Source organism: Borostomias antarcticus (genome assembly GCF_949987555.1).
Source record: "Borostomias antarcticus genome assembly, chromosome: 17".
NCBI lineage: Eukaryota > Metazoa > Chordata > Actinopteri > Stomiiformes > Stomiidae > Borostomias > Borostomias antarcticus.
The window spans coordinates 9,800,974-9,819,451 of record NC_140250.1 but is presented as its reverse complement, the minus strand read 5'-3'; the positions used below and the strand labels follow the sequence as shown (position 1 = coordinate 9,819,451).

Here is an 18,478-nt window from a genome sequence, read left to right as displayed (position 1 = left end):
GTCGGCTAATGTCTCTGCTGTAGCTAATCCAAAAGAGCAGTTCGCAATTCAGTCCTGTCAAACTGAGAAATGTAGCCTACATTAGTCTAAGCAACGGCAACCGTTTGTCAGACAAGCCTAGTACTGTAACCTCGCTGTAGCAGTGCTTTAATGCCCCTCGTGGTTGCGGGTTGTAATATGTTTTTACCGGTGCTCCTGCCAACACTGTATGCCTGCAGACGCGGGCGTTTACTTCTCATGACTGTAGGTGTCTCAGTAATTACCCATTATATATTAGGCTATACTTTGCATGCATTTACCAGGTACATGTTTAGTAATTGGGGGACTATGAAAGGAAGGGTTACCCAAAAAATGTTCAGAGTAAGTTAATTTAGCAATAGAAATCCATAAGCCTAGGGCCAATGGGCCTAGGATATAGACAATACACCACTGGAATGGTGGTGGAGCAATAGCGGGAGCATTTCGGATAACAAGCGGACCGCTGTCCCTGACGCTAATAATCCGCCAGAGGTCCGCTTGCCATTCGATGTGCAAATGGCGAGGAACCCGCCAGCGGATTCGGCCGGAGGTCTGCCAGCTCGTCCATCGGGGACCCGCTGTAGGTCTGCTAGCCTTGTGTTATATTTCACCGGAGGTCCGCCAACTTGTCCATCGGGGACCCGCTGTAGGTCCGCAAGCATTGTGTTATCTGGGTTTATCCCTTACCTTTGTCCAGAAACAGAAGTTGAACCAATTGCAGCAAAATAGCTAGGATTACAGGAATCATCAGTGTAACTGCTTTAGCCATGGACATTATTTAATGTCATTTCAATTCACAGCTATTTCAGTGGCATGTCAAGCTTCTGTCCTACCAGTCCTGAACAGAAACAAGCCAGCTACGCACATAAGCCAGGCTGGACCTGGCCTGGTTTATATCCAGCTGACTCTCACGTCCGTGGTTTCGCCCAGCTGGTGCAACTGGCCCCACAGCTGTTCCTTGGGGCTTTTGCTCACACCTAGTTTGGTAGCAATTATTCGTTCTCTTAGTTCACTAGGCCAGTACTCATGGGACAGAAATGATCATACATACAATGAAACCATAATTCCCTTTGTGACACCTACGTTGTAATGTAAATGTATTGACAAAGGGAGTGTGTGTGTGGTTTTTTGCTTCCCTCTGGAAAATTAGGCGTAGAGTCACTATGTCCATCCCCCTCTTCTCTCACCAAAGCACATAGTGTGCACATAGCCTCTGTGTATGAAATGCACTATATAAATCAAGTTTGATTTGATTTGTGTGCACTTGTGGGTGCATGTGTGTGTGAGTGTGTGTGTGTTGACGGTTAATCGGATGTGACAGGTGAGGGAATGTGATGCTGTTTCGGGACCACACACCCGGCAGCTGGGTTTACAGAACCATGGTGTCTCCTCCACCTGGCAGTTGGGTTTACAGAACCATGGTGTCTCCTCCACCTGGCAGTTAGGTTTACAGAACCATGGTGTATCCTCCACCCGGCAGCTGGGTTTACAGAACCATGGGCCGTGTCCGAATTGCCTGCTACCTGCTATATAGCAGGCGAGAAGTAGCATGCTACTTAGTACCTACTACTCCACGAAAACAATATAGCAGGCGAGAAAATGTAGCATGCTACTCGAGTCAGGTGACGGGAATGCGTGGGTTACGTCGTTACGCTCCACTGACTGGCTAACTTAGCCGGTAACATTGCGTTTCCATGGCTACAGGGCTACTAGTTGGCTATGACATTGTGAGTTCTCGAAATCAAATTTTTAGCTCACATATAAACACAAAACTGCATTTGTAGCTCTGTGTCATTATAACCAAGATATCTGACAGAATCTTCTTTTTTTTTCCATGGACAAATTTAGCCAATACTTACATTTAAAAACTCCTTCGCTCTGCCCCGCCTGACAGTCAGCGGCATCGGCCATGACAGCTGTCCTGAAAATTTCACTGAACAGTGACGTGATTTCTGGAATAGCATGCTCTGAACTATGCTATATTTTTCGCCGTTTTTTTCGCCAATATAGCAGGCGAGAAAAGCAGGCGAGAGGTAGCAGGCACAGTTTTGAAGTAGCATGCTACTTCTCGCTTGCTATATAGCAGGTAGCAGGCATTTCGGACACGGCCATGGTGTCTCCACCACCCAGCAGCTTCGTGGCTCAGACCAGGTTTGGGTTGGGAGACTTGGTGTCAGAGCCAGCAGAGGTATTGAGGAGGAGGGCCCACTTTGAAAAGTTCAGCAGATATGGACTTCACTTCACTGATAGCACACTTTTCTTACAAAGGCACCAATGGGTAAAAATGATCAACTTAACTGTTCAATAAATGAGAACTGCATGACAAACCTTTGGCACTGATATAACAAAGGACTGGTGCGCTCAACTTCAAACATGTAGACTCCACGTCGGGGGCAGATACTCGAAGTTCAACAAAAAAGAAATAGATCTGCACTCCCGATTAACATTATGCTATTCATTATATTTCATGACAGCAGCAGAACGGACGCATTTCGGACCTCTGTCCTTCGTCAGCGTTGGAAATGCCAAATGCTAGTTCTCAAAAGAACACTTTAAATTAAACTCCCTTCAAAATCAAAATATTGATTGTCAAAGCTGGAGCTGAGGTCCCAATGTACCTGCAGAGAAACAGACTGCTTATAACTCTTTAGTGAACCGCCACTAGTAACATCAAGCAGCTGTCAATGTGTTCCATCCAACAGATTTTTTCACAGAGTTTCTGAGCGATTGGAAGGTCATCAGGGCAGCGCTAATGCTAACTGTCGGACATGTCGCCATTACAGCCCATTGCTATCTATCTGAGTGGAGGAGGAGGGTACGGGGAGATTATGATGTACTGTATGATTGATAGCCTGTCAATCGCTTGAGAGACATTGCTCAGATTTATGGGCATGGGAGCTGGTGTGCGACGGCGCCCGTTTTGGCGCGCCCATTGATCAAGTCGTTATCTGGGCGCCGCCCCCAGCCGGATGGTGTGCAGCTGAGTTGGGAGTTGCTGAGGAGGGTCGCAGGACGCATCCCGATGCCTCCTCCTCCCTCCGGTCTCTCTCTGTGACGGCGGGATTTATCGCTTGGGCACTTGGTGCACAAACACAAAAACAAAACCAAACAGGCTTAGAACCCGAACTAGAAGAGTGCTTCTGATGTGTTGTTCTATTAAGCCTAATTTATACTTTGTGAGCCGTGCGCCACATTTTTTGGCTCACGGCTCATAGCTCTGTGCATTTATACTCAATGAGCCGTGCCCTGCTGTGTCCATGGCAATGTAGTAGCTGCAGGGTAGGCTACCCGCGCGCACCTGAGCGCAGCCTCTCCGTTTCCAAACAATGCGACATAGCAACCTCACCTCACCTCTGCTTACTGTACCCCACAATTATTATTGCAGCATCAAAGACTACAAAGTAACACAATCATGCTATGTTGTTACCCAACAAGAAAATGTTTATAATCTCCTAGCAACACAGAACGCTTCGTCTCTCCAGGCCAGTCAACCAATCAAATATGTGCGACATATAATGACGCGGTGTGAGCCGCTAGGAATTTGAGGTGATACGAGCCAAGCGGCTCACAGCCTGAGAGACGTTCCAAATGACGTCAATGAGCCAAAAATGTGGCTCCCGGCTCACAAAGTATAAATTACACCGTGTCCTAACTGCTTGCGACATCGCATGCTTGCTGTCCTAACTGAAACCGTTAAATTTCCTGTTCTGTTACGTCATGTGTCTATATTCCCAACTGAAGACGGTTAAAGAACTGACTTTATCAACCTCCTAAACTCCATGGATTTCATCCAACATATCACTGAGCCAACCCACAACCGTGGCCACACCCTGGAGCTTGTTTACACTGGTGGACACAGAAATGCTGAGAAAAGTAGTATCCAAACTCAAATCCTCCACATGCCTGCTGGATCCCATCCCCACCGATTTTTTCAAAACTATTTTTGACTCTGTATCCTTTGACATTTTAGCCATTGTCAATGACTCCCTATCTACAGGCATCTTCCCACCAATACTTAAAACTGCATTGGTGAGACCCATGCTGAAGAAAAACAACTTAGACACTTCAGTTCTTAGCAATTTTAGACCAATCTCCAATCTTCCCTTTTTGAGTAAAATTCTGGAAAAGATTGTTTTCAAACAGATGAATGAGTTCCAAGTTCTACCCTTGACCTTTTCTAGTCCGGCTTCCGCGCCCATCATAGCACAGAGACGGCATTAGTCAAAGTTGTAAATGACCTCATAATTAATGCTGACTCCAAAGAGCTCTCTATTCTCGTCCTCCTGGACCTCAGTGCAGCCTTTGATACTATAGATCATGCAATCCTCATCAAACGACTGGAGAAGTGGGTTGGCCTCTCCGGTTCAGTCCTTAATTGGCTTAGGACCTATCTAACCGGTCGTGATTTCTTTGTTGCCCTCGGTGACCATAGTTCAGGAAAGATCCCTATGACCTGTGGAGTGCCCCAAGGATCGATCCTAGGACCCCTACTCTTCAGTCTGTACATGCTGCCCCTTGGCAGTGTCATTAGGAGGCACAACATTAGCTACCATAGCTACACAGATGATACCCAACTCTATATCTCTGTAACACCTAGTAACTACAGCTTGGTTGACTGCCTTGTCAAGTGTATTACGGATATAAATGTATGGAAGTCACATAATTTTCTCCAACTAAACCAAGGCAAAACAGAAGTACTGATCATTGATCGATCCTAGGACCTCTACTCTTCAGCCTGTACATGCTTCCCCTTGGCAGTGTCATCAGGAGGCACAACACGCAGATGATACCTAACTCTATATTTCTGTAACACCCTGTAACTACAGCTTGGTTGACTGCCTTGTCAAGTGTATTACGGATATAAATGTATGGATGTCACATAATTTCCTCCAACTAAACAAGGACAAAACAGAAGTACTGATCATTGGAGAAAAAGCTGAAAGAGAGAAACTATCAGCACACTTAAAAACTCTGGAAATTGACACCAATTGCCAGGCTAAAAACCTAGGTGTCATACATGACTCAGATCTTAATTTCGAAAACCACATCAAGAATATTACAAAGACATCTTTTTACCACCTAAGGAACATTACCAAGGTGCAACCCTTTCTCTCTCAGGCTGACACCGAAAGACTAATGCATGCTTTCATCACAAGCAGGCTGGACTACTGCAATGCTCTACTATCAGGCCTACCAAAGAAGCAATCTCTAAGCTACACATGATACAGAATGCTGCAGCACGAGTCCTCAATAAGACTAGACGAAGGGCACACATCACACCAGCGTTAAAATCACTACACTGGTTACCTGTCAACTCTAGAATATACTTTAAAATACTATTAGTATTCTATAAATCTCTCCACAGTCACTCACCACAATACATTTCAGACATGCTTGTTAGTCGAACCTCAGATCGAAGAGTAACAATACGGATTTTGTCCTGGTCGTAGAACCACTGACCAGCTCTTCACTCTCGCGAGGATCTTGGAGGGGGCTTGGGAGTTTGCCCAACCTGTCTACATGTGTTTTGTGGACTTGGAGAAGGATTACGACCGGGTCCCTCGAGAGGTCTTGTGGAGGGTTATGCGGGAGTATGGGGTGAGGGGGTCCCTACTTAGGGCCATCCAATCCCTGTACACCCAGAGCGAGAGCTGTATCCGGGTCCTCGGCAGTAAGTCGTCTTCCTTTCCGGTGGGGGTTGGCCTCCGCCAGGGCTGCGCTTTGTCACCAATCCTGTTTGTGATTTTCATGGACAGGATATCGAGGCGTAGCTGCGCGGACGTGGGTTTGCAGTTCGGTGAGCTGGGGATCACATTTGCAGATGAAGTGGTCCTGATGGCATCATCTGCCTGCGACCTCCAGCACTCTCTGGATAGGTTCACAACTGAGTGTGAAGCGGCTGGGATGAGAATAAGCACTTCTAAGTCTGAGGCCATGGTTCTCAGCAGGAAACCGGTGGTCTGTCCACTCCGAGTAGGAAATGAGTCCTTACCCCAAGTGAAGAAGTTCAAGTATCTGGGGGTCTTGTTCACGAGTGAGGGAACCATGGAGAGGGAGCTTGGCCGGAGAATCGGAGCAGCTGGTGCGGTTCTGCAGTCGCTTTAGGCACTGTTGTGACGAAAAGAGAGCTGAGCCAAAAGGCAATCTACCAGTCTATCTTCGTCCCCACCCTCACCTATGGTCATGAAGGATGGGTTATGACCAAAAGAACGAGATCATGGATACAAGCGGCCGAAATTAGTTTTCTCCGGAGGAGGGCTGGGGTCTCCCCGAGAGATCGAGTGAGAAGTTCAGTCATCCCGGAGAGACTCGGAGTAGTTTTGCGTCGAAAGGAGCCAGTTGAGGTGGTTCGGGCATCTAGTGAGGATGCCTCCTGGGCGCCTCCCTAGGGAGGTGTTCCAGGCGTGTCCAGCTGGGAGGAGGCTGCGGGGTAGACCCAGGACTAGGTGGCGGGATTACATCTCTGCACTGGCCTGGGAGCGGCTAAAGATTCCCCAGGCAGAGCTGGTTGATGCTGCCAGGGAAAGGGATGTCTGGGGCCCCCTGCTGGAACTGCTGCCTCCGCGACCCAACCCCGTATACGCGGATGAAGATGGATGGATGGAAGACATTTTATACATGAAAATGTTCAGTAAGTTCCCAGGAAGCCTACGGTGTCAATATCTAAGCTGTAGTATTTATACTTTTTGAGAGAGAGCTGTCTGAATCCAGCATGCCTTTACATTGAAGTGAATGAAGGGCTGCTCAGAGAGTCAGTTGGGATTTGAATTTGGGGACACAAGCAGGATCTCTTAAAGGTACAGGCACACTTTTATGACTATAGTGGTAGCATCACACCACAGACCACACACCTCCCCTGAGTGTGGTAGAGACACACAGTCTTCACTCATGAAGGCAGGTGGGTGGCCCGGAAAGGGGTACACTGTCCCCGACCTGCTATGACATGAGGGGGCGGGGTCTCGCCATCACGCCACTAACCACGCCACGGACCCCTCAACTCAGCCTTTGAGTGAGCTAGAGACACACGGTCTTCGCCGGTGGGTGCATGTAGATTGCCCGGAGGTCACTGCACCGCCCTCCACCCACTGTGATCCGAGGGGGCAGAGTCTCGCCCCCACGCTACTATCCACGCCACGGGCCCCACAACTCAGCCCCTGAGTGGGCTAGAGACACACGGTCTTCACTGGTGGAGTCAGGTAGGTGGCCCAGAGAGGGGTACACTGTCCATGACTAGCTCTGACCTGAGAGGGCGGAGTCTTACCACCACGCCACTATCCACGCCACAGGCCCCACAACTCAGCCCCATGAGTAGGCTAGAGACACACGGTCTTCACCGGTGTGGGCGGGTAGGTGTCCTGGAGAGGGGTACACTGTCCCCGACCGGCTCTGACCTGAGGGGGCTGAGTCTCGTCACCATGCCACGGACCCCACAATTCAGCCCCTGAGTGGGCTAGAGACACACAGTCTTCACTGGTGGGTGCATGGAGATTGCCCGTAGGTCATTGCACTGCCACTGACCGGCTTTGACCTGAGGGGGTGGAGTCTCACCACCACACCACTATCCACGCCACGGGCCCCACAACTCAACCCCTGAGTGGGCTAGAGACACATGGTCTTCACCGTTGGGGGCGGGTAGGTGGCCCAGAGTGGTACACTGTCCCCGACAGGCTCTGACCTGAGGGGGCAGAGTCTAGCCACCACGCCACTGTCCACGCCACGGACCCCACAAATCAGCCCCTGAGTGGGTTAGAGACACACGGTATTCGCCGTTGGGTGCATGGAGATTGCCCGGTCCATAGTAGTACTAGCAGTAGTTGTTACATTCAGCTGCTTTGTGCTAGAAACTTCATTCAAACTTTAAAATGTTTATGATGTTTAGCTGTTTCAGGGATCCATTCAGATTTTTGACATTTTTTTCATAGTTTTTTAGAAATTTAAAGGTATAATATGTTATATGTGGATTCAAATAAAAAAAATAATACATCCATAGGGCTTTGCGAAGGCCGCAGAGTAAAAGTATTGCTTTTCCATAAAAAATGATATTTTGTCAAATTATTAACTTATGAAATTTTCACAACCCGACAATGACACTCTGTTGATATCATACCAGCCAATAGTATGACAGCGTTGGTACTGCGCACTGGGTTGCCAGGTACTATTCTAGCTTCACCACTGTGAGATTAGCAGTAGCCAGCTAATGTTGTACTTCCATGAATTAGCAGAATTATACAGTAGATGTTGGTTAGCATCAAGAGTGTGTGCGACTAAAACGGCAGCTTTTCCCTCCACATCCGCTCACCCTTTTCAGTTAAACGTTTGGTAAAATGGCGAGTGTCGTCGTCCTGCTTCTCCGCCTGATCGAGCCCCGGCGAACCGTACAATACGAATCTCAAAAGCTCAGTGACCGAAGAAAGCGCAAAAATCTGATAAATATCGGGCCAGCCTTTGCTCATTGGACGGCGTTTATGGGGTCTCATGGGATAAAGTCACATGGTGACATGGCTACTGTTCTACTAGACCGGTAAGTTAGCTAACTAGCTATCATTATCTTTCTTGGAATCTGCATATCCAGACCTAACGTTATTTCCACACTACAGCATCCAACATAACTTATTACATGACACTCTGAAATACTTTATTGTGATTACTGATTAGTGTAACGTTATGATCCTCTTGGATTGAAGATCTTATCACAGTATGACTGAAACAGTGCGTTCTCTGGCATTTTGGCAACCAATATGTTGTGTTGTTGCAGTTCTTATCTTTAGACACTAGATGGGGGAAATAATCCACATACAACATATTATACCTTTAACTTTAAAAAAAAAAGTTTTGTCCCTTTGAAACATTCCATGCTTTTGGAATGTTCAGAAACTTTTTTTTAGAGTGGTGGCAGCAGTTGCTTTGAAAATATTCACACATTTTGTAAACTGCTGGCACTCCTACAGTTTTGAAAGCTCACACACATTATATATTAAAATGTTCACACAACTGTGCTGATTCGCACAATGTAAGTATCTAAGCTGTGTGACTAATAGTTTTCGCTGTATGACGATTTGTTCGGCAACTGCGCTCCCCATTGAAACGTATGGCGCTGCACTCTAACTTTTGAGCTGCTAATTTTGCATTTTTACTCTTTTTCTAACTTGTCGCTATGCCTACAGTTTTAACAGCTCATACACATAATATATCACAATGTTCACAAAAATGTGCTGATTTGTACAATGTAAGTATCTAAGCTGTGTGACTTATAGTTTTCGCTGTATGACAATTTGTTCGGCAACTGCGCTCCCCATTGAAACGTATGGCAAGTGAGTCAGCGAATTCTGTGCGTTCTGTGCTTTGGTACTGTAGAGCTGTGGTGCTGCGCCGTGGTTGCTACGGTGACAGCTGAGCTAGCCGTGACTGCTAAAAAGATGTTGGTGGCTTGTCATCGAAAATCTATTCAATATCCTGTTATAGGCGTCATAGTTCTTAAGTTAACTTGCATCAGCACCTTCATTAGTCTACTTGAATTCTATCCCTATTTGTACTGTAACACGACTTGAATTTTATAATCCTTCTTCTACTTTAGTACCAGTAATACTAACTGTTGTAGGCTATTTATAGTAGTTTATTAATATTTAGTTATGTTTATTATTATTGGTAGTGCTAACAGTTATATGTGTAGCTATAATAGTCATAGCAATTGAGTTTATAGTAGTTATATATACAGTAGTTATAATTGTACTGGCAGTAGTTGTTATATAACCTAACTCTAACAGTAAGGTTACTGTTAACCCTAATACTACTGTTAACCCTTACACCACTGCAGTGATGATCTGTTAATGTAGAGTAATCCTCTCAACAGGCATCCTTTTTATAACAACAGTAGTAGCATTCACCTCAACTTCCACACCAACACCTCCAACAACTACTGTGGTAGCATTTGTATTCCTACCTTCCTTCCTTAGGCTACTAACGTCCATCCTACCACCCTACCTTCCTTATATTCAAATACATATTCAGAATGACATTCAGACTGTAAACTAATATTTATACCTTTTTTGAGCTATTGAGCTTATTAAAATGATGAGTCATGAGATGTCAAATCTATTTTTGAGTGTATTACAAGCAGTAGTTTTTTCATATTTATATTGAAATGTATTTAGTAGTATTGGTAGTGCTAACAGTTATATTTGTAGTTATAATAGTAATAGCAAAAAAATGTATAGTAGTTATACAGTATTTACAATAGTTAGTAGTTATACTATTATTGGCAGTAGTTGTTACAACCAGCTTCAGCAACTAGCCCACCTCACATTTTCTCCAGGAAATGTATTTTCTAGTTTCATATTGGAATCACACATGACTTGGATGATGAAGGAGTGAAAGCCCTTTCAGTTTACATAAATATATTCATCTCTTGATGGGGCCTGAATCCGTACATGAGTTCCTTCGATGCATCCAACCATAGCAGGTATCCCAGACGCCCTCCTAAAAGCTTCCTTGGTGCGCGCTTCCTCTTGCTGGGTGGGTAGGTTGATGTGATGCGGCAAATGTGACTGTAGGGCCAGAGACACTCTTATAATCGCTTGGCAAGTGGTTGACCGGTTCACATTAATCATGTGTGCGACAGTGTTTTGAAATGAGCCATTTGCGTAAAACCTAAGTGCAATCAACAGTTGTAACGCTGCAAACAATGCACCATTCCTGTCAGTTGCAGGTTGAAGCTGGGGAGATAGTTCATCAATTAATTCAAACAGATCAGCCCTACTGAAGCGAAAACTTTCTATTAGCTGTCTCCATATATATCGAGAGGGTTTGTGCGATCTCTCAAAACCCTCTCGCGTCACCATGGAAACTCATCAGGTATTTCTATCTTACACCTACTCAGAGGTAGGCGTAAGATTTAAACCCAGACGCAGTGATGCAACCGGATGATGCAACAGGTATAAATTTGTCCGGATTAAAGCGCTTTTTACGTCCAGCCTAGTCTTACGTCCAGGTTGTGCCCAGCTGGTGCAACCGGCCCCTGAACACTTTGCTGTTTTGAGATGCAGAAGATGAAACCAGGTTGGGGGGGGGGCAGCTCTAGGGAAAGGGTCTCAAACTCCCGGCCTGCGGGCCATTTCCGGCCCGTCCCACCCCTCCATCCGGCCCGGAACATGATGTCAGAAATTGTATGTAATCCGGCCCGCAAAATGATTTCTTGTACATGGCGCCGGCAGGCAGGCCTACAATGCAAAATTCAAGTCGCTCAAACGTGCGACGAAATGCAGTTATTGTGCGTAGCGCGCGAGGTGAATGCTGCATGCAGTCACAGGTGCAATCAATCCGCACACTACTATGAACTATGAACGGAATGCAGCTAGACACCGAGAGGCTGTTTTCATGGTTAACTAACATTAGGAACACAGACAGTTTCAAGAAAGATGGACATTGTAGTATTTTTGTGGAGTTCAATGGAAATGCTACCTGCCTGATAAGAAAGAAAAAAGTTGACGTTCTAAAGGAATATAATGTCAAGCGTTATTCATTACTTAACATGGAGAACAGTGTGAGTCGTAGGGAGACGAGAGGAAAAAACGAGCCACACAGCTGAGAGGGCTAACACATCAGCAGTCTTTCAAGATAAGTGTCTGCAAAAATTAGAATAGTAGCCTGATGATTTTAACATTGTCTGTTAAAATATATTAAAATGTATAGAAACCAGTTTGAAGTATCACAAAAATGTTAGTTATGGAATAGTCTCGGAACATTTAAAGACTGACTTGTGAGTCTAGTTATGGATATGAAAAATTACATTTTCAGAATTATTGCACTTTCTTATAGTTAGTAGTACTTGAAGTTGAAATTGAAGTGGCCCTCCTGTGAGTTGACGATACCAGCAGTGGCCCCAAGCCACTTTTAGTTTGAAACCCCTGCTCTAGGGTATCTCTACGGCTAGTTAACCTAACCTGGGGCATGTGTACCTTGTGTACCTTGTGTACCTAGTTACCTACTGTATCTAGGGCATGTGTAAGTTTGAAACCGCAAAAAAGACAAGTGAGGTGCCAGTTCCGCCGTCTCTGGAACTCATTTCACCTTGGCAGTTCTACAATTTTCATCCAACTGTTTTATTCAAATCTCTCTCGTTAATTACCCTGCTGGCGTGCAGAGTTGTCCGCGAGAGACGGCGAGCGAATGATTGAGTGCCAGTGAGAGCGAGAGAGAGGGGGCCAGATGTCTGTGTTGGGGGGCTGCCGTGGCGACATGTCCTTCCTTCCTCTCCCTCTCTCTCTCTCAAACACTAGCAGGGAGGAACATCTGCTCTCGGCCGGGGTGTTAATCCACGCGGTGATGAGGTGCACGCCGCCCCAGCATGCCAAGCCCCACTCGCATGCTCACTTGACGCCGTGCAGCGGCGGAGCAGGGTCAGCGGTGGCTTAGCTGGCTAAGACGCCGGTGCTCCTGAGAGTCATACTAAGCGGCGCTCTAAGAAAATCTGCCCCTCCCTCTCACGCAACCCTCATGGTGACATGTCCGTTGAGTGTCTACAGCTGTAGCTCGATAGCGATTCTCACTTTGCCCCTAAAAGCTGGATGACACACTTGGGAAGCCACAGGAGAGAAACAGCTGGCATCTTAAATTGTGATTCTAATTGGAGTTATGTCCAAATCCCTCACACACAGAGCAGGATTTTCGTCTTAACCACAGTAGCCCCATCCTGCTGGCTGATTAGTCAGCACTGATTAGTGGGATGATAACTTATAGTAGTAAATAGGCTTTGGCTGTGAGGTGAGATGTTTGGGGCAGGTATACAACAAATGTGATCCATTACAGTGATTTTATTACTTCCGTAATCCTCCAGCAATGGACCTAAGACTTAGAGAGCAGGTAAGTACAGTAGACTTTAAGCTAATGGCCACCAAGATAACAGGAGACTACATGGAAGTATGGGGAAGCATCACATGCGTTGGCCTTTCCCATCGTAGCTCCATACCTTGGTGAGGTCACAGATCCTCAGGAGGTCAGTCTGGGCCTTGCCTTGATGCACGCGCTCCCGTTCGCATGCCACGTCCACATCCTCCTCCTCCCTAGGCAAGAACTCACCAGAAATCAGTCTGAAACAAACAATGGCCAGTGAACATCACTTCAAGCACACTCATTCTTACCACAGGTGTATCTCAAGTTAACAGCAACAGCAGCAAATACACAAATGACTGAAGCTGCTGTAACATGAATACGCTCCATATTTTATGGGTTCTAAGTTGGACCTTGCTACACCCCTCCACCGAGTTTCATGATAAGAATGTTACATTTTTGTGTAATCGTGCTAATCAAGAAAGAAAGAAAGAAAGAAAGAAAGAAAGAAAGAAAGTTTACCCACCTTGTTTCTCCTCATTGATTAATACAGTTGATCCAAAAATAGGTGATTAAATTATCAGCCTCATTTAAAAGAGGTGGGTGAACTGAGTTTATTTGGGTTTACCCTCCACTACACCCCTGAACACAACACAGAAAGCATGTGCTTTCGCTGGGGAGGAGGCTGTAATACTACTACTAATACTACTTCTACTACTACTAATAATAATAATAATAAATATAGCTGCAAGCAGCAAATAACGGGGCCAAGCGCAACAAGCGCATCAAAGGCAACAAGCGAAACACGCCATAGCTACATTGGAGCCATGCATGTGAGTGTCTATGTCGCATGACCAGGTGAATCAGGTTAAATTCATGCAACAGCATTATCATCATACAACTGCAATCACATTCAATTTATATGATGGCATCAAGTGAGAATCAGATCCTTTTTAGTATCTCATTACATTAATTCTATTTTGGTATATATCTTTAAGGACCTATTTCTCTGCATGTCTACATGCCACATGATCATTCTCCAGGCCTTCCATCTGCCTGGAAGAACCACCTTTACCATCAAGTCTCAGTGCGGAGATTGGTTGATATTCAGCTATCTGTGAACAACACTCACAACTCTTTTCTCTCTAAGCCTCGCAGTTTTCAGAAGAATGCCCCCCCCCATACACTTGGTGTGTGTAGGCTATGTAGTCTATGGGCTACTGCGCTCTCCCCGGATGAAGTGTTTAGGCTAAAGGCCACCACCCTCTCCCTGGTTGAAGTGTGTAAGCTATAGACTACTCCCCTCTCCCTAGGCTTATGGTTACTACCCTCTCCCTGGATGAAGTTGGTAGAATGTAGGCTACTACCCTCTCCATGGGTGGAAGTGTGTAGGCTAATAGGCTACTACCCCTTTTCCTGGGTGGAAGTATGTAGGCTTTAGCTGATAATAGTTGTTGTGGGGGCAGGGATGGGCAGTATTTCTATTACTTGTATTTGAAATACGTATTTCAAATACTTTGGAGTATTTTGTAATTTGTATTTGATAAGGCCGATAAAGAATCAAATGTAATTTGTAACAAAATATTTTAGAAGGGAGTAATTTTGTATTTAAAATACTCAACATACTTTCTCCATGAATAAAAAAACAAAAATAATACATAATATTCTTATAATATTGGATGTAACAATAAATAATGTTTTAGGACACATGTCCCTAGCGCTAGCATGCTGTCTAGGATGACAGAGCTCCTGTCAGAAGTGACAAAAGAACAGTTGAAAACACCATGCCCAACACGTTGGAATTCTGACAGTTTGACAGAACACGTTGGAATTATGACAGTTTGAATCAGCTGGCCACTTTAAGAGACAAACTACCTGAAATGATGGAAAAAAAACTTCAGCTCCCCCCATTAATAAAAAAATATGTATACATAATCAATCCAGCTGTTGTATTTTTAATAGCTTTGCTTAGTTACACTGACTTTCTGTGACTGTTCTCCCTTTTGTGGGGTTCACCAGAGCTTTGTGTATATCATATAGCCCAGACCTGAATACTCTGCTATACCAAATTGAGAGACAAAAGAAGAAAATAATTTCCTTTATTTTAAATACAAAATACATGTATTGTATTTAAATACATTTTCTGGCACCAGTATGTTGTATTTTATTTTGATACATTTATTTGAGGGGTATTTTGTATTTTGTATCAAAATACATTTTGATGTATTTTTGCCCATCTCTGTAAAAAGTCTCAAGGTTAAAATGTGTTCATTTGCATCCAATTTACCTGAATGATTTCTCTCAAACTAAAATGGGGTTTATATGCATTCAGTTACAGTGATCTTGATTATTTCAGAATTAAATTAGCTCTTTTTATTATAAGAAGAGGCAACACACATTGGTTTAACTGTAGTGACAATACAATGAAAGCGAAATGGGGGTGCTTCTGCACAACAACGCTTATATCGACATCAAAATTGAATCTGATGATTTTATGTCCAATTACAAAGTTGTAGCGCATGCCATCAGACACAAGCAATATGAACCCCATCTAGCCACAAGGGGCACCACAGCAATTGATTGTGTTTCAGACACTTTTAAGCATTTCTGCTTGTTATAGTGCCACCCTGTGGCCAATCTGTGTCATATTTCGCCAATTACCTTAAGATATGCTCTGCTACCAATCTACCAGGTTTCGGAAAAATCGGCTTGGCGGTTAGGCCTAAACAGGAAATTAGCTCTCTAGCGCCTCCCTTTGGATTGATCGGGCCAATGATAGAGAATTAGCCTCTGGTTATGTTGTTTGATATGCCGACAAAGTTTTTTCAAATTTCAAATCAACTTTTCAAACTTATGCCGAGATGGAACTTTAGATATTAATTGCTAGATTATATCTCCTGAGATTCATGTAGATTGACAAAACTTCCTAGGAGGAGATAGATTTGAAGCATTTTACAACAAATTCAAAATGGTGGAAATCTCCATAACCGGACGTTATGGGTTCTTGAGGCAAATTTGTTCAAAGTGATTAGACACAAATGTCTGCAAAGTGTCACGCCTCTATCTTAAATGGGGAATGAGTTTTGGCTGTTCAAAGTTTGCATTTTGGCCCCTTTTAAGCATTTTGGCTTGTTATAGCGCCACCCTGTGGCCCATAAGGCTCAGCTTGACCATTAGACGACTCTAGTGCCCCCATTGGGTTTGATCGGGAAAATAATGCATGGTTAGCCTCAGGTTATATCTGGGGAAATGCCTACAAAGTTTTGTGGTATTCTGTACAACCCTTCAGAAATTATACCCCTTTATGTGAAAAGCCACAACCTCTGCAATTTTCATTGGCTCATAGTAGCTGTTAAATTCAACTTTTCCAACTTTTTGCCGAGATGGAATTTTAGATATTGGTCCCTAGATTGTGTGTACCAGGTTTCATGCAGATTGTTCAAAGTCTCTAGGAGGAGATAGATTTTAAGCGTTTTTCCAAAAATAAAAAATGGCGGAAAATCTATATAACCGGAAGTTATGGGTCCTTGAGGCAAATGTGTTTGTCATGAGGAGAGGCATATAGTACAGCGGATAAGCCCTAAAATTATGGGAAATTGTGCACTTTTTGAAAAAAGCATGTTTATACCATAATAGTCCATGAGCCAAGATTGATCCACGACAATCAAACGGGTGGGCAATTTCTAATATGTTTTTTTGACTTGCTACACATCTCTAGTTCGCAGTTTGGGATGGTAACCTTTGCAGACTAGCAGCTTAGTGATGGATATCATGCATTGAATATTTGGACCCCTATAGCGGAAACCGAGTAAATGTGTATGGTGCCTGTGTGGTATTATGGGGTTTGTTGACTACTTGTTGACTACTCAGGCTGCCTAAATCAATCCACTTTGTTCTTAAGATATTGGAGAACTGAAACAATGGTATTATTGGTTGCCCAGATAAAATCTGAGGCTGTTACAACCATCTTTTTTGAAATTCTGCATAGGCAGAAATCAACATGTAATTGTTGTTGTGTATCTACTCACACCAGAATAATTAGGTAATATTTCCATTCTTTTACACACCAGATTTGAAAGATTTGAAGTCCTACCTTTAGATACCAGATTTATGCCTGTAACCCTTATAGTTTAGGAGATATACTCATGTTAATATGTGAAGGTTGTTTTAGGCAAAATGTCCATAAAACATGATCAGAGATGAGATTTGTATCAAGACCCCTATAGTAATTATGTCTCTGAATTTGATGAACATGATAACATACTCATTAAATAAGTCAACACATTTTACTGTGAAAGAAAAAAAACAAAACAACAACAAGAAAAACAATTGTTTAAGATCCTTCTTATGTCAAATAATGTGAAGCACACTAGTGCAGTATTTCAAGGCCCTACTCAAGATCAGTCCTCAGTTTAAGAGTCAGTCAGGTCTGCATCGGTGATCAACATGTCAGTGTCATCCTCTTGGGGTTGATTGTCACATGTGCACATTGTCACTTGCACAGGTGGGTGCATTTCAAGCCATTGCTCATGCACTGGCATTCCGGGAGCTTGCATCTACGACTGCAGTTGAAGGACAGCAGCTGCAGCACTGCCTCAGGGGCTGGAGATCCCCGCATCCATTTCAGAGTGAGCTGACCATCATCATTTCTGTCCCATCCATGCTCAACTGGGCTTGGGACTTGCTGATGTTGCTGGAGACGACCTCTCCAGATGCCCGCCTGATAGTTGGCACGCATAGCATGCATCAAGAGGGAGTCCTCGCATGGCAGTAGCTGGCTAGATTCGAGCTCCCCACGCCGCACGCAGAAAAGCTGGTAGCGGGCTGTGTTGATGTCCTCTGTCGTCACGGGTCCTGACTACAGTTTGCTTGTGAATGCTTGCAGCCTCTTGAACAGGTCTGTGGATAGTTCCAGTATAGTAGTGTAGTGTAGTAGTGTCCCAGCTCAAGGAACACTTTTTGGAAGTGCTCTGATTCCCACAGCCTGCAAAGGCACTCACAGTATCGCATCCGGTGTATGCATGCATGCCAACCAGAGCATTACAGACACCATTTCCAAGCCCCTGATGTAGCTTGGTGATATCAAGATACCTTACCCAGTTCTTTGTTCCACATTTCTGGAATAAGGGACAGGAGATATCAGCAGAGTATGCCAGGCAGAGCACCAGCACATCTGTGTCATCAGCTGCTACTACAACAGCACTGTAGCTTTCCTCTGCAGCATGGGCTGCATGCAAAATCATTCTGGTGTCAGCCTCTTCTTGGTTCGACTGCAGGCCTGCAACCTCTGCCCACTGATCCTTAGTCATGTGCAAGCAGCTTTCCTCACTGGCGACGTACAGATGCTTGTTGTTCAGCTTGTCTCAGCTTGGTTGTCTTCAACATGCCACCAAGAACCTTAAGCATAAAAAAAACAACCCTGCGGTAACGTTGGCTTGCTAGCTAGGATAACGTAGCAATATATGCCAAGTCAATAGCCAAACATATTTCCAATGAATAATTATTATTCATAATCTTTTGTCAAAAAACAAAGTGGATTGACTAACAGTAAAATGTTTATTTACAACAGGAGAGACGGCTTCTCCAGGCAGGAGAGCCTCCTCTCCAGCAGAGCCAGTGGTGGGAGAGGGACAGA

The 18,478-nt window shown here is 44.5% G+C and overlaps 1 protein-coding gene across 1 annotated transcript in view; it reads right to left on the bottom strand.

Annotated features, from left to right (window-relative positions):
- The window catches only part of LOC311320254 (phospholipid-transporting ATPase ABCA1), a gene marked incomplete at both ends in the record, with an annotated part of 445,813 nt that overhangs the window by 166,104 nt on the left and 261,231 nt on the right, over nucleotides 1-18,478 (bottom strand). Inside the window, one exon of the mRNA XM_084451987.1 lies at nucleotides 12,983-13,103. Within this exon, the coding sequence (XP_084308113.1) occupies nucleotides 12,983-13,103 (121 nt within the window). The remainder of the gene's footprint in view (nucleotides 1-12,982; nucleotides 13,104-18,478) is intronic.